A 16,037-nucleotide genomic window follows, 5' to 3' on the forward strand; every position below is an offset into this window, starting at 1 on the left:
GAAGTGTATACATACAAGCCTGGGAGGCTTGGGCTGTGCTGAAAGTGTGTCCCACTTCACAGACTAGGTATATTTTTGTTAACTTTATTTTAAAAGTATAGCTCTTTTACCCCAAATTCTCTTTGATGTGCAATGGAAATGTTGAGAGTGTCGGTGTCCCCATCTGGAGAGAGGGTTGACACAGGTTGGTCTAAGACACTGGGCCCTGTCCCCATCTGCAACAGGGACCCTGCAGACCCATGAGCCTTGCTCCTTCCGGGAAGTCCATTATGTCTGAGAGTCTCCATGTGACCATCGCTCACATCACCTCTGAACCCAGTGTCACGCCCACAGGTCCAGTCATTCAGTTCTCTTCCAACCCCCTCAGTGTGGATGTGAGGAATGCCCTCGCCGCGCTGGGCTGCATCACAGCCTTCACAAGAAGGAAGAGCCATCTCTTATATCATATGTCTCTCAAGACTTCCAACCTGGTGAACTGTATGTTCTACCTTAGAAATTCCACAAGGTTCATATTTTATTAACACATATTCATTTAAAAGGAAGGACACCTAGAGAATATGTCCCAGCACTTTTCAAACTTTTACTCTGCAAAGCCATTTAGTTCAATAAACAACCTTCAGGCCAAAAGTAGACACAACAAGAAAACAGCAGTTACCAGAGGGTAACGAGGGTGGGGGGGTGGGAGATGAGGGTAAGGGGCATCAAATAATATGGTGATGGAAGGAGAACTGACTCTGGGTAGTGAACACACAATGGGATTTATAGATGATGTAATACAGAATTGTACACCTAAAATCTATGTAATTTTACTAACAATTGTCACCCCAATAAATTTAAAAAATAAATTAAAAAAATAAAAATAAATAAATAAAAAGAAAACAGCAGTGGTTCCCACAGTTCTCCTTCCTCACCCCTAGTTGTGAGTTATCTATTTCCTGGTCTCCATAACAAGGCCAACAAAAAGGGAGCAGTAAGTAGAAAGATAGCTATGCAGGCAGTAAGCCCTCGAAACACTCACTGAGGACTGGCCACCAGGACATGACCAAGCAGGAGAGCAAGTAGGGGAGGCTACCTGGGCAATGAGCACACTGGTGACTAAGAGTTAGAAAGGACTTCGGCAGTGGTGGTTCAAGCAGCAGGATCAAGATGGGTCAAAGTCAGAGTGGTGGTCATGTCCTGGAGGTGGCAAGAGGATGACAAGGACAAGAAAAAGAAATATCAACCTCCCGTACCAACTAGAATGGGGAAAAAGAAGAAGAAAACAAAGGGACCAGATTCTGCCAGCAAACTGCCACTTGTGACACTTCGCACGATAATCACTGCTAAAGATGACCTCCGTGGTGCTGATGCCAAGGCAATCTGTACAGAAGCTGGTCTGATGGCCTTGAGAGAACATAGAATGAAGACTTCTAAAACATCTAAAGAAAATGTTCTTTATAAAAAAACAGGAAGGCACTCCTGAGGGGCTCTATCTCTAGTGAACCACAGTTGCCTTCAAGGAAATGGTTGGGGTTCCTGACCCTTTAGAGGGGTGAGGTTGGGAATTGATGTTCCAGTTAATCTTCATGAGCAAAACCTCCTGTGTACTGTGTACCTTTCTGAACATGGTGCGCAGTGCTCTCTTCCCAATAAAGCATATTCTTTCTCAAAAAAAAAAAAAGAAAGAAGGAAGGAAGGAAAGAAGGAAGGAAGGAAGGAAGGAAGGAAGGAAGGAAGGAAGGAAGGAAGGAAGGAAGGAAGGAGAGAGAGAGAGACAGAGAGAGAGAGAGGAGTTAGAATATATTCTTCAATAATCAGGATGACCAAAACTAATGAAGATATTTTCCCTGCTACATTATCCAATAAGCATGGTTGTATGTCTAGATATTTGAAATATGGTATAGCAATTAGGATTCTCCAATGAAACAAAACAAGTAGGAGAGATGGGAGAAGGAGAGGGAGAGGGGGAGGGGGAGGGGAAGAGGAGAATTGGTGGGAATAGGGAGGTGGATGAGGATAGGGACGGGGAGGAGAAGGGAAAGGGAGAGGGAGAGGGGGATGAGAGATGGGGAGGGGCATGGAGAGAGGGAGAGGGAGAGATGAGGGGTGGAGGGAGAGAGAGATTTAGTTTAAAGGGCCCATGCAACTCTGTGATTATGGGGCAAGTCAGAAATTGGTAGGGCATCCCAGAAGCTGGAAACTTGGGCAAGAGTTGATGTCCCAGTCTTGAGGCACGATTCCTTCTTATCCAGGAAACCTCAGTTTTTGTTCTTAAGGCCTTTAGCATGATTGGATGAGACCCACCCACATTTCAAGGACAATCTCCTTTACTACTTGAAGCCAACTGATTGTAGGTGGTAGTCACATCTACAAAACACCTTCACAGCAATATCTGGACTGGTTTGTTCACCAATCAACTGGCACCAAAGCAAGCCAAGTTGACACAAAATTAACCATCATATAAGCAAAGAGTCATTTTTTCTTTCAAAGGAAAGTGACCTAAGAAAGATGGGTGGGGAGATCTCCAGGGAAAGGGGTGTACCTAGGGAAAGGGAAAGAAACAGAAGCAGGTGAAGAGGGGACAGGGGATGGTACTTTATACTAAGTTCATGTGTTTCCTTCATAAAGGAAACAGAGAAAGTCAGTGGTGTCGATAGATTTCTCAGGTGCTAAGAGGTCAACAAGGCCCATTTCATGCACTTAATGGATACTCCTTCTTCGCGGCTAAGCAACATTGTCAGAGTAAAACATTGAGTAACCTTCCATCTCTGTTGCCTGTTTCACTTTCAAAACAAAGATGGCCTTCCAACCAAGCTGCTTTATATTTTCCATGATGGTGTTTGACCTCTGATTTCTCAGCCCCTTTAATTTGATCACAGTGAACAAACCACAGAGCACCTGAGCGGCTGTTTTGTGCGGCAGAAATGAAGGGTGAGTTGTAGGGTCACTTGGAAAATGAGTGGATGGTGGGCAGACCGTGAAGAGGCAGGCAATGCATTCATCCTTTAAAACCAATGTGGAGAAATTTCATCCAGTCCAGGCAAACTTAAATAGAAGCTACTGGAATACATATGTTCCTAAAAAGAAAAGCTGCATTACAATACAAATACCTTTATTATCCCAAATTAGCTGCGAAATTCCCTTTAGAGATTTGACAGGAGGTGAAAAAGGGGACTTCTTCCAACATCACAGAAAAGAAAAACCCCAGGATAAGAATATTCATACAATACAATTTTGTTTCCTAATACATTCACACAGTCTTTTAATACCCAACAATTACAGGGAAGGATAAGAATGAAAGTTGCTGCGGGAAATGAGAATGAAAAGCAAGAGAATTCACACAAACATTAAAAGATAAAAGAATCCTAGTTAAAGTCCCTTAGGACTCCGACCTTCTGGGGGTCAGCATGAGGGGGTGTCAGCAGGATGAAATTTATTTCAGGGTTCATCCTTGTGTGTGGGACACCTTTGTCCTTGGCTTACTAGTCAACATACTTTTAATTAATTCAAACTGTATGTGAAAGGCAATGGGCAGCTGCTGATTGGGGCCTAAAGATAAATAACAAATGGCCGTGTCTTCCAATATCTTATAATGTAGTAAACATTCACTTACTTTTTCTGAACAGTCTTATAGCTTTTTTAGAGTCTTCTATGTTCCCCAGAAAACTGACTGGTTAGAAAAAAAAAAGGCATAAATGATGTCTATACAAGACCCCTACTTATGTTACAGTGTTATAAAGATCAGCCCACACTGAGGATGGTCCAGTCCTGCCTTAACATGAGCCCATCCGATTCACCTCAGGGCTAAGTAGAAGACACTATATTGGCCTCTGTGGATTGCATAAAAAGAAAGTGGAACGCATCTGTTGACCTCAGACAGCGTGCACTGCGGTGGAGAACACAGACGTGCACATAAACAATGGTGAGCAGCAAGGAGATACAAGCGGAGTGGGACAGGGACTAGGAGAAAGGCTACCACCACACTGGAAGCTGGGGAAGTTCTTGTGGAAAATGGAAGCAGGAAACTAACACTGGCTGAGATCATGATATGCGTGCAGACTGATGCGTGCAGACCGCTGCTGATGCTACGACTTAAAAAGGACTTGAATGTCACTGAGTAAAAGTGTTCCAGGCAAAAAGAACAGACCAAACAAAGGTGGCAGACAGAGTGGGAGGGGGCAAGATGTCATGAATATACTGGGCTCACTAATGGCAGCGAACTCTGCCTCGTGCTAATCACAGAAGGCTCTCTCTACAGCCTCCCTGAGCTTCAGTTTCCTCATGGGTAAATTGTAGATGTGTAAAGGCCTTTGTCAAATGCTGATGATTCAATGAGATGTTCACATACTGCCTGACCCCTTTAAGTGCTGTATGTTTGTTTCAAAACAAAAGCCATGTTTTGTTTTGTTTTTTTGGTCTGTTATTGTTGTTGTTGCTGTTGTTGTTGTTGTTTTTATTAGGTTGTTTTATTAAAGCATGCTGCTAACAGGTTTTTTAGCTAGCCAATCACACTCCTCTAATTAGTTCCTATCTGCTCCTGTGCAGTATTCAATGGGCCTGTTTAGCCTCTGTCTGCAGTTGGCGTATCAAGTGTCCGTGGGCATTATCACGGTCCACACAGTTCCAAACTCACAGCTATTCCCTCATAGTCCCAACATGAGCCTCGTGTACAAGTGCTCCAGAATACTTGCTAACTGTCACCACTGCCTGCTGGACAATTATAAGAGAGGCTGAGAGGGGCCTCCAGGAGCTGCTAGCCATACTGCTTTCCTTGAAAGTAAAAATCTCTATGTGAAAATTACTGAAATGCTACAGACTAAGTTACGTGAGGTGTTAACAAGGTCTCTGAAACCTTCAAAATGCCTCCTAGGCTAATGTCCAAACCCACATTAGGAGGCTCTGCCAGCAGAAGAAGGAGCTGTGTTGAGCTGCTGAAATGGCTCATGGGACTGCTACAGCAACAAGGCAAGACGGACAGTGCAATCCACCAAATGCTGTCACTTTCACAGCATTTGCCCCAAAGCCTGGATTTAAAAAAAAAAAAAAAAAAAAAAAAAAAAAGTACTTTACTAAACAATCTATTTATGTGGTTGAATAAAGGTAGATGTCAACCAGCCATAAATAGGTTTTAAAATAATAAAAAGATATGGTGTCTGATGACTTTGAAAATATGTCTAACGCCATGTTTTGTTTTGTTTTTTGTTCTGTTATTGTTATTGTTGTTTTTATTAAGTTTATTGGGGTGACATTAGTTCACATTATATAAGTTTCAAGTGAACAATTCGATAACACATCACCTGTATGTTGCACTGTATGCTCATCACCCAGAGTCTAGCCTCCTTCTGTCACCACAGAATTGGACCCCTCTACCCTCTTCATCCTCTACCCACTCCCTTCCCCTATGGTAACCACTAAACTGTTGTCTGTGTCTATGAGTTTGTTTGGTTTTTTGTTGTTTGGTTGTTTGGTTGGTTGGTTGGTTGGTTGTAAAGCAACGTTTTTAAATTTTTAAAAAATTTAAACTCTCTGCTGATTAAAAAGAACAATAAAAACTCCTCTATCCATTCCAAAGTTGAACATATTTACCTTTTCTCTGAAACTCCATGAATAGTCTGCACCCATTCGCACCATTCCCCCTCATACACATAAGTGGGTTTCCTATGCAATGATAGTACATATGTACACAGATACACAGACAGATATTATATAAACCGGGCTTTTCCCATATACATTTACATTGACTTTTCTCCAACTGCACAAAGTGAGAGGTGTCATGAAAGTGAAGTAGTGTTTGCGTGGTAGGAGGTGACACATACTGGACAATACTGTCTTCAGCATACTCAGATGCCATGGGCCCTTGAAAGAAAGATTAAAAAGTTCCCCAAAAACATGGTAGGTGGCATCTTCCAGCTTCAAGACCTCACCTAAATTGACAGTAAAGAAATGAAGGGATTATAAACCAACAATGATGCAGGAAAGGAGAGGGAGGAGAGAGTGCAGCAAATTTAGAGGAGTGAGAAGCAGTGAAGAAGGTGAACTGACAGGCCAGCACACGGCACCACAAACAAGAAAGAGAGCATGTGAGCCACCGAGCTCAGGAGGGTGGTCACCCAGGCAGAACTCCAGAAATATCAGGACTGAGAAGGATAGTGCCTAGGAATCAGAGCAGATGGCCCCCAACTCACAAAGCATTGATTCATGATGGTGCCAGGCACCCCAGAATCTGCAGTACGACCCTCCCACAATGCTGGGCAGAGGTAGCCAGGTGATTCTGCCCAAGTGCCAGCTAATGCAAGTGAGCACATGTAAGGTGGGCTGGGCTCAGCTGGGACATCTGGAGGTTAGATGTATCCAAAACATTTTCAACTTACGATATTTTCAACTTACAATAGGTTTATCAGGATGTAACGCCATTGTAAGTTGGGGAGCATCTGTGCAGTCAAACCAGGAAAGCAGAGGATAGAGGGGAGAGTTCTGGGGAGGAAAATGAGGAAATGATTGGAAGTTATTTTAAGGAGGACTCAATTCCACATACTTTGATTTCCAAGCAGGAAAATATCTCCAGGCAAAAACGTCTAGAACTTCACCCTGAAACATCTGACCACTGCAGGAGAAAGGACGATATATTCCAGTACACAGAAGTCCCCCAACAAAGTGCCCCTTCATTTGGGGTTGGGGGAGGTGTCCAGGGAAAATTAGACTGAACAGGTGATTACATAGATTGGGAAAATTTGGTTAAAACTGAGAATGTGATAAAGGCAAAAGGACAAAAGTAAAAGAAGTAAGAAACTCCAGTAAAAAAAAACAAAAGGATGAACAAGAAAGAAAATATAGGGCTTTATTTGGTTCTGCTTTGAATAGTATTTGCATATTCACAACAATGAACTACGTGTATATTAATTTTCAACTTAGATACTTAACCTATAGAGAATGAATGGATGAGATATTTATACAGAACAAGATTAAAACATTATTAATCTTGATATTTTTAGAAGTAAGAAAGAAATGACAGAAGTTAAGAGGCAAACGAGAAAAAAGAGCTGAAGGAGAAGTCAGGGTGCAAACACCAGGGTGCAAACAGGGGCAGCCCTAGGACGTGCGACCTGGCCGTCACACAGAGCCCCATGTCTGCAGGGCCTCAGGCACGGTTTAATGCTCTTTCAATATTCATAATAACTTTTAAACAAGGATCCCTAAAAATTATGTAAGGAATCCTGGGGCTGAGTGCAAAATTAAAAGCTGACATAAACACAGTACTTAATAAAAGTACACGCTAAGGTCTACTTATACTTCTTACACTTACAAAGCATCCGACAATGAAGGTGTGTTCTGGCCATATTAAGATATTGGGAGGAAGGTGAGGAGACGTGTACATTACCTAAATCCTTATCTTCCCCGTCAAAATACAGTACAAACATGATATTTAGGAGTTGGCAATACCTCACAGAAGAAACAACTGAGACTCAAGTAGAGGCTCCTGAGGAGGGCGGGCCAGGAACCACTGCTTCTTATTAGAGGTCCTGATACGCTTTGTTTTATTTTTTCAACCTTGGGCTTATATTACTTTCATTTTTAAATTAACTTTTAAAGGATAATTTAAGAATCATAATATAGCAAAGATACATTCTATGAACATATTGTAAAATACAATTCTATTAAGCAACTAACCATATATATAAACTTTCTAATTTATTTAATACAAATGTTACATAATTTATGTCTTAGAACATGTATGACATAGTTTTTGCCCTCAAGGCACCACTCATGTTATAAATCACATTATCTCAGCCAATCAAGGTCAAGGCTACACGGAAGAAATTAGCAAAGCTGAGTTGCTTATAGTGGTCACATTTGCTTTAAAGGGCAATTTGTCCCATTTTACCATAACATTGTTTTCAAAAGGCAGGCATTTGCAAATACCTGTATGCTTTTCAGCAACTGGTCCCTGTTTTGGTGAAGGACAAAAGTAGAGCTCTTATACTCTGAAAACTACCTACTTACTTATCATTATACTAAATAAAAATGGGGGCAGTGGGAGACATGAGGACACAAATAAGGACTCGGACCCATCAGCTGCTGTCCATGACATTTCCCACTACCAGATGCAAGCACAACAGGACTTAATTTTCAGCAAGGATGAGTGACCTTTCACAAGTGGTTACAATAACCACTTTGTGAATGTAGATTCAAAATATGAAAGCAAAGTGTCTGGAAAGGAAAGGCTTGGGTGGCACTATGAACACCCATGCCATGCACAGAAAGTGGAGTGGGCACTGCACAAGCACCCCGTCCTGGACACTCACCTCAGACCAAAGTGTCACAGAAGCCATACACACCCCTGCTCCCAGGTGCAACAATCACACAGGTTAACCAACTCTTAAAAGCTCTACAAGCTCCATCAAACTCCCCTTCCCAGCACAAGGTTTTAAAAAGAACAAAAAAAAGAAGACATACAGATGGCCAAGAGACACATGAAATGATGCTCAACGTCACTAATCATCAGGGAGATGCAAATCAAAATCACAATGAGATAGCTGGTCAAGATGGCACAGTAGGTAATCACTGTGCTTACCTTCTCTCATGACCACATCAAAACTACAGACCCATCACAGAGAATCACCTGAAATCTTGCTGAACCTAGTCCTACCACTAAGGACATACAGAAGAAGCTACTTTGCGACTGGTTGGAGGGACAGTGATACAGACCAGGCTGGTCCCACATCAGCATGTGACCATTAAAAATTGGGAGGGATATCTCAGCTGCGGAGGACCCCCAGAGAAGCAAGGAGTCCCAGTCCCTTCCCAGCCCAGGGTTCCAGGGTTGAGTTCTGGAACCCATGAGTTCTGGTTGTGAAAACCAGTGGAGATTGTGGCTGAGTGAGACAGACGGTGGCTGGATTCCTAGGCGCTCCTCTTAAACGGCCCATGCACAGACTTACTCAATGATGGAATCACAGGTTCTGAGTTCCAGCACTACAGCAACAGCTAGAGATTTGATAGGGACGTACGGTGGTATGGAACTGAGTTATCAGGCTTCAGGACGGGGCTGGAGGGGCAGCTTTCTCCCAAACAGAGGAGCTGGTGGAAACCATTGCTTCTTTGTTGAGCTCTCCCTCTTCCTTGCATGCAGACACAGGCAGCTGCCATATCTGAATCTCCATCATGCTGGCTAACACCTTTCATCCACCCTACCCTAGGGATTCCCTGAGACCATGCCCCCATACCCCTTCAGGTACACCCAAGCCACTTCCAGTGGAACCCAGACAAGCAGCATTTGGCTTGAGCATGTCTGATACCTCTGGCTGAGCAGTCCTAAGCCTAGCACTAATTGCAGCCAGCCCTGATTCATGGCTTGGCATCTTGAGGCACCTCCAAGCATGGTGCAGGCTGTTTCCAAGGACAACACACCTAAGGAGCAGATTGGGCAGTCACCAGATCCCTGCTGAGTCAGATCATGCCCTTTAGGGTCAGCCCCTGCACCACAACTCCTCCACTATAGTCATGGCCAGTCCTCACAACAAATGGGCCCAAGGGTCAATCCCGCCCATTGACATGCAAACAGCTACCAAGGCTCAACTACAAGAGAAGGGAACACAAAACCCACACAAAAGACACACCTGGAGTGCATGGCTCAGGTGACCAGGAAGACTGTGCCACTGAGCCCCACAGCATACTTACTACATAAGGCCACTCTACTAAGACCGGGAGACACAGCAGCCCTACCTAATGCATAGAAACTAACACAGGGAGGCAGCCAAAATGGGGAGACAAAGAAACATCTCCCAAATAAAAGAACAGAAGAAAGCTCCAGAAAAAGAACTAAGCAAAATGGAGACAAGTAATCTACCAGACACAGAGTTCCAAACACTGGTTATAAGGATGCTCAGTGATCTCAGGGAGAACTTCAACAAAGAGATAGGAAATTTAAAAAATGGACATAGAAAATGTAAAAAAGAACCAGTCAGAAATAAAGACTACAATAACTGAAATGAAGAATACATTACAGGGAATCAACAGTAAATTAGATGAAGCAGAGGATCAAATCAGCAATTGAGAAGATAAGGTAATAAAAAACAAACCATCAGAATAGCAAAAAGAAAAAAGAATCCAAAAAAATGAAAGTGCAAGGGGCCTCTGGAACAACATCAAACATAACAACATTCACATCATAGGGGTACCAGAAGGAGAAGAGAGACAGCAAGGAATTGAAAACCTATTTGAAGAAATAATGATGAAAAACTTCCCTAATATGATGAAGGAAATGGATATTCAAGCCCAGGAAGCAGAGAGAGTCCCAAACAAGATGAACCCAAAGAGGCCCACACCAAGACATGTCATAATTACAATGCCAAAAGTTAAAAACAAAGAGAGAATCTTAAAATCAGGAAGAGAAAAGCACTTAGTTACCTACAAAGGAGCTCCCATGAGACTCTCCGTTGATTTCTCAACAAATACTTTGCAGGTCAGAAGAGACTGGCAGGAAATATTCAAAGTGCTGAAAACCAAGGTCCTACAACCAAGATTACTCTACCCAGCAAAGCCATCATTTAGAATCGAAGGACAAATAAGAAGCTTCCCAGACAAAAAAAAAAAGCTAAAGGAGATCATCACCACCAAACCAGTATTACAAGGAATCTTAGAGGGATTTCTTTAAGACCAAAAAATAAAAAAATATGAATAATAAAACGGCAATAACTATATATCTATTAACAATTACTTTTAATGTAAATGGATTAAGTGCTCCAATCAAAAGATAGGGTGGTTGAATGGACAAGAAAACAAGACCCTTACATATGCTGCCTACAAGAGACTCACTTCAGATTGAAAGACACAGACTGAAAGTAAAGGGATGGAAAAAGATATTTCATGAAAATAGAAACAAACAAAAACCTGGGGTAGCAATACTTATACTACACAAAATAGACTTTAAAACAAAGACAAGGGACCCAGTAATCCCACTTCTGGGTATTTATCCGAACAAACCCAAAACACTATTTCAAGGGGACATGCTCATCCATATGTTCATTGCAACACTGTTTACAACGGCCAAGATGTGGAGGCAGCCTGGTTGTCCGTCGGTGAATGAATGAATAAAGAAGAGGTGGTACATATATGCAGTGGAATAATACTCAGCCATGAAAATGAAGGAAATCTTGCCATCTGAGACAACACGGATGGACCTAGAGGGTATTGTGCAGAGTGTAAGTCAGACAGCAAAAGACAAATGTCACATGATTTGACTAATAAGTGGGATCTAAAGAACAAAAGAAACAAACAAAACAGAAACAAACTCAGATACAGAGAAGAAACTGATGGTTACCAGGTGTGAGGGGGCTGAGGGCTGGGTGAGAAAGGTGAAGGGATTAAGTACAAATTGGTAGTTACAAAATAGTTATGGGGATGTAAAGTACAGCTTTGGGAATATAGTCAATAATATTTTAATAAATCTATAGTGCCAGGGGGATAACTTCATAAACTACTGGGGTTGCCAAAAAACATATACAAGTGGACACTTTGGTCAACGGTGCTCAAGCATTAGTTTGCCATAATCAAAAGCATCTGGACGCTGATGGTAACCACTCCGAGCACCTCTTGTAATTGCAGATGTCAAATATGACTTGTATTCATCTTTTGTCATCGGCATATATCGAGTATTACAATTTTAAGTTTTCCTTTCTTAGTATGTATACATTTTTTTGGCACCCTCTGTATATAAATGTCTAACCACTACACTGTACACCTGAAATTAATATAATATTGAATGTCAACTGTAAGTGAAAAATTTTTTTTTTTAATTTAAAAAACAAAAGGACAAAGAGATCCTGGCATGAGAACCAACGCCCACTAGGCACGTAAACCAAAACTTGGTGTCTCCCAGGTTTTGCTCAGTGACTGTCTTTTTGTAAGTTGTCTGACTGCTGCGATGACCACATTCCCTCAGTGTGAGAGAGTTCTCATTATCGATCACATGATGACCCCTGGTGTTGTTTTAACCTAGTTGATGTCACAGCCACTCAATGATGTCACAGAACATAGGCCTACGATCGGGCCACAGGCAACAGAAGCCAGGTGGGGGCGGGGGTTGAAAAGAAAGTACGACAGCACACATTCTTCCAGACTCTGGTGGCCTTTGAAGTTTGGAGACCTGCCACATACCTCAATGTGAAGGACATTTTTTGAGGACATAAGTTGGAGAAAGAGGAAAGCCTTGGTGTCTGGTTATTCCAGAGGAAGCCAATCCTGTCCCAACTAAATGGCAGTTTCTGGGCAAAATAAAAGGCCTGCCCCTCAAGCAGTGGGTCAGTGCCATGCAGCCTGACTGCACATGCCCAGAGCATGGAAGGAAGGTGACAACCACACAACAGGACACATGGCAGGAAGCAAGCGGGGGAGGAGGGCAGCTGGCCGAGTCTCTCACCTGGAGTCACTGACTGAGTAGGAGGACAGGCACCAAAGCAACGTCAGAACCAAAACAAAGGCGGACACGGCAGGACGAGGCACAGGAGGTGGCCACCTGCAAAGGCTGCAGGAACACGAGGCAACAGGGTCACTTCGGGCTCTGGAAGGAGAAGGTGGAACATTAGAGAACAGAAGAGATGGGCTGAGACGTAAGTTGACTTTCTTACTTACCTCCCCCTGAACTGTGGTGCTCAGTCACTTCTTTGGCTTTTAACCTTTCACTTGGAAATAATTTCATACAAGTTGCAAAAATAGTACCAAGGACTGCCACACACCCTTTACTCAGGTTCACAATTTAACACTTTTCCACTTTTGCTTTATCATTTCCCTTCTACATATATTCATTTGCTGCCTGGAAAGCAGAAGAAATGTTACTATTTATCAGAAAGCAGTGGAGAAATAAAACAGGTAATCCTCAAAAAAAAGGTAGCAGAAAAAAATGTTTTCATATTTTTATATGTTATATACCACATAACATAGCCATTATATTTTTCCTGAACCTTTGGACAGTGGGTTGCTGATCTCTGCCTCTTCACCCGAAACCCCTTCATCACGCATTTTCCAAAGACAAGGACACTCTCTTCCATTACAATAAACAATTCAAAGCTCAGAAAAGTTAACTTTATTTGATAGGGTTGTATCATCCACAGCCCATATTTAGATTTCACCAGTTGTTCCAATACCATCTGGTACATCAGTTTTACCCCAATCCAGAATTCAGTGTAGGACCATGCATTGCACTTAGTTGTCATGCCTCTTTAATCCCGTTGATTCTAGAAAGTTCCTCCACCTTTCCTGCTCTTTCACAACATTGGCACATTTGAAGATTTCAGGCCTGTTGTCCCTCAGCTGGCATTAGGTTCAGCTCATGCGTTTGGGGCAAGAATGATAGGTAAGAGGTGCTTTACGTGCTCACAACAGGAGCTGCATGAGTGAGCTTGTCCTGTGATCGGTGATGCTTGGATTGCTGGGTTCATGTGGGGTCCCCCGGCTTCTTCACTGTAAAGTTACCATCTGCACCTTTGTAATTAATGAGCAATCTGTGGGAAAGACTTTAGGACAATGTAAGTACCTGGTTCCTCTCCCAACTTCCATTCAGTAGTTTCAGCATTGTGAGTGGTTCTGGCCTGAATCCATCCTCATTCTGATGGGTATACACGGTGGCTTTCCAGCTCCAGGCTTTCACTTTCTACTTTAAGGAAGAGCTTTCCTTTCTTCCCCATTTATCTACCTATCACCACTGTGGACTCGGGGTTTCTTACACAGGGTTCAATGAACGACAAACCTTTCCTGTCATCTTTCATTTTGATGTTCAGATTGCCCCTCACTTGGCCAGTGAGAGCTGCTCCGGTCTGTCCCCATTTCCCTGTGACATGTCCCCATCACTTTGTGAGCACATCCTACATGCTGACACAACGAGCTGTCCAGCTGTCGCAGACGCCCCTGTATTATCCCTCCCCGGCCCCAAAACCAGACATTGCTCCAAGGAGTGCTAGTTTATTTTGTGGAGCATAATATTTAGAAACCAAGATGTAAACACACAGTGTACTCACATATTACCAGTTTGTAATGGGGGAGCATTCGAGGTAAATAGAGGTCTGGGGGGTGGGCTTTACAGAAGGAGTTTCTAACCACTTAGATGCAATTTAGTCATATTTTAGCAAGTCTGGGGGAAGTGGTGTCCACAGAGTCCCTGTTTTCTTTTCCAACAGATGTTGCCGTGATGGCCAGGCAGAGGCTCAGTGGTCCTTGCGTCCCTGGTGTGGCCACCATGGCAGAAACACCTGCAATCTGGCTGTAGCTGGCCACTCCTCTGACCATGCACTTAGCCTCCGTGCTCGTCAGGAACAGGGAACCGGCCCACTGGCTGTCCCGTCCATCTGCTTTTGGCGAGGATGCTGTAACCCAACACGCGCAGCACACTTGTGCTGTACCCACGGAGCCCACCGACACCGTGAACTCAGGCTCTGAGCACCATGGTCACACGCCAAGTCAGCCATGGCAAACATGCCCCTGTGCTCTGAAAACTTCTCCCACACTCCCCACCAATCTTCTTCCAGCCTTTCTGGGTCAACCTCCAAATCTAGCTGCTTCCCAACTCCTGCTGCCACTGGCTAAACCTCACCACATAAACCCAAATGTTCAGTGACATGTCATTTCAGCAAACACAGTACAAGTAATTTGGGGGGATGTGCATGGAGTAAGCCAATCTCACGAGTGGGGTTGGCTGATGTTGCTGCTGCCGCTTCACAAACGTGGGAGGACGGGTCTAGACTTCAGCAGCCAGGGGACATGGGGACAAGAAAATATTCATTCTATACAGCGAAGTCCAGCAAGCACTGTAAAAATTTTGCTTCAATAAATTGCATCTCATGCCATTTTAATTTCTAAAATTCTTCTCGCAACTTAGGGCAGGAAGGCTTCGATGGGAAACTGTTTCACTGAGACCTCTTACAGACGTCCTGCCTATTAATTCAAAAGAAACTGAAATGAAGACTCAGCTTGTCACAGATTGCTGTCTTAGGTCCATAGAGAGATTTCTACCAGTGTGGTAATGATTTTCATCACTCAATGATGAAATTGTTTCATATTCTCTTATCTTTTGCTCCTCAATTTTCTACAGTGTAAATGTGTTACTGTTGTCAGAGACTCAAAAGATAATAGTAGACATGGGTTTCCAGACAATGAAAAAACAAAAGAACTGGTCATTTCCAGTGCAGTTGAGACTCACTGCAGGCTGGTCCAGGATGCTTGTGGGGATGGCACTTACCAAGGCCAGTGACAGATTCCACAGCTGAACGTGAATATTGTAGACAGATGAAACTTCTTAAACAGCAACTACACAAGAACTCACCAGTCTTACACTCAACAGTTTTAGTTTTGAAAGACTACTTTACCTTGTCGGACCCCAAGAAGACATCAGCTCCCTTGGGACCCTGGGGGCCTGAGCCTCCGCTTGCCTGTGGATAAGGGTCCCCGCCGAGTGCCACAAGGAGCAGGAAGAGGGTGCCACACACGATGGTGCTGCTCTGGCTGCACCAAGTGCCCCAGACAGCCCCTTGCACTGTTCTGTGTCACCACATCAGAGAGACACAGTCATTCGACCAATGTTTCCTCAAGACCTGCCAGGCTCCCTGCTAAGCATCAGATACAAAGGTCATGGCATATGGTCCCTGTCCCCAGGCTCTGAGCAGAAAGCACAGGATGAGGAAAGCAGTACACTTAAAGAAGAGAGGGCTTTCTGAGGGAAAGCTCTTTACAAGAGACAGAAAAGAATGAATGAAAAAAGGAAGGGAGGGAGAGGAAAAGGAAGGAGGAAGGGAGGGAGGAAGGGAGAGGGAGGGAAGGAGGGAGGGGAGAGGTGGAAGAAAAGAAGGAGGGAGGGACAGGGAAGGAGGGAGGAGGGAAAGATGGAGGGAGGAAGAAAGGAAGGAGGGAGGGAGGAGGGGGAAGAGGGACTGAGGAGGGAAAGAGGAAGGGAGGAAGGAGGGAGGAAAGAGGGAAAGAGGGAGGGAGGAAGCAGAGAAGGAGGGACAGGGAAGGAGGAGGGAGGAGGGAAAGAGGGATAGAGGGAGGAGGGAAGGAGAGAGGAAGGAGGA

The 16,037-nt window shown here is 43.7% G+C and overlaps 1 protein-coding gene across 1 annotated transcript in view; it reads right to left on the bottom strand.

The window, feature by feature from the left end:
- Window positions 1-12,287: 12,287 nt before the first annotated feature.
- FGF9 (fibroblast growth factor 9) overlaps window positions 12,288-16,037 on the bottom strand; it is a 107,557-nt gene continuing 103,807 nt past the window's right edge. The window contains exon 4 of the mRNA XM_074330149.2: window positions 12,288-12,538. Coding sequence (XP_074186250.1) covers window positions 12,441-12,538 — 98 coding nt within the window. The 3' untranslated portion in view covers window positions 12,288-12,440. The remainder of the gene's footprint in view (window positions 12,539-16,037) is intronic.

Source organism: Rhinolophus sinicus, chromosome 16 (assembly GCF_057876585.1).
Source record: "Rhinolophus sinicus isolate RSI-liver-muscle chromosome 16, RSI-T2T, whole genome shotgun sequence".
Taxonomy (NCBI): domain Eukaryota; kingdom Metazoa; phylum Chordata; class Mammalia; order Chiroptera; family Rhinolophidae; genus Rhinolophus; species Rhinolophus sinicus.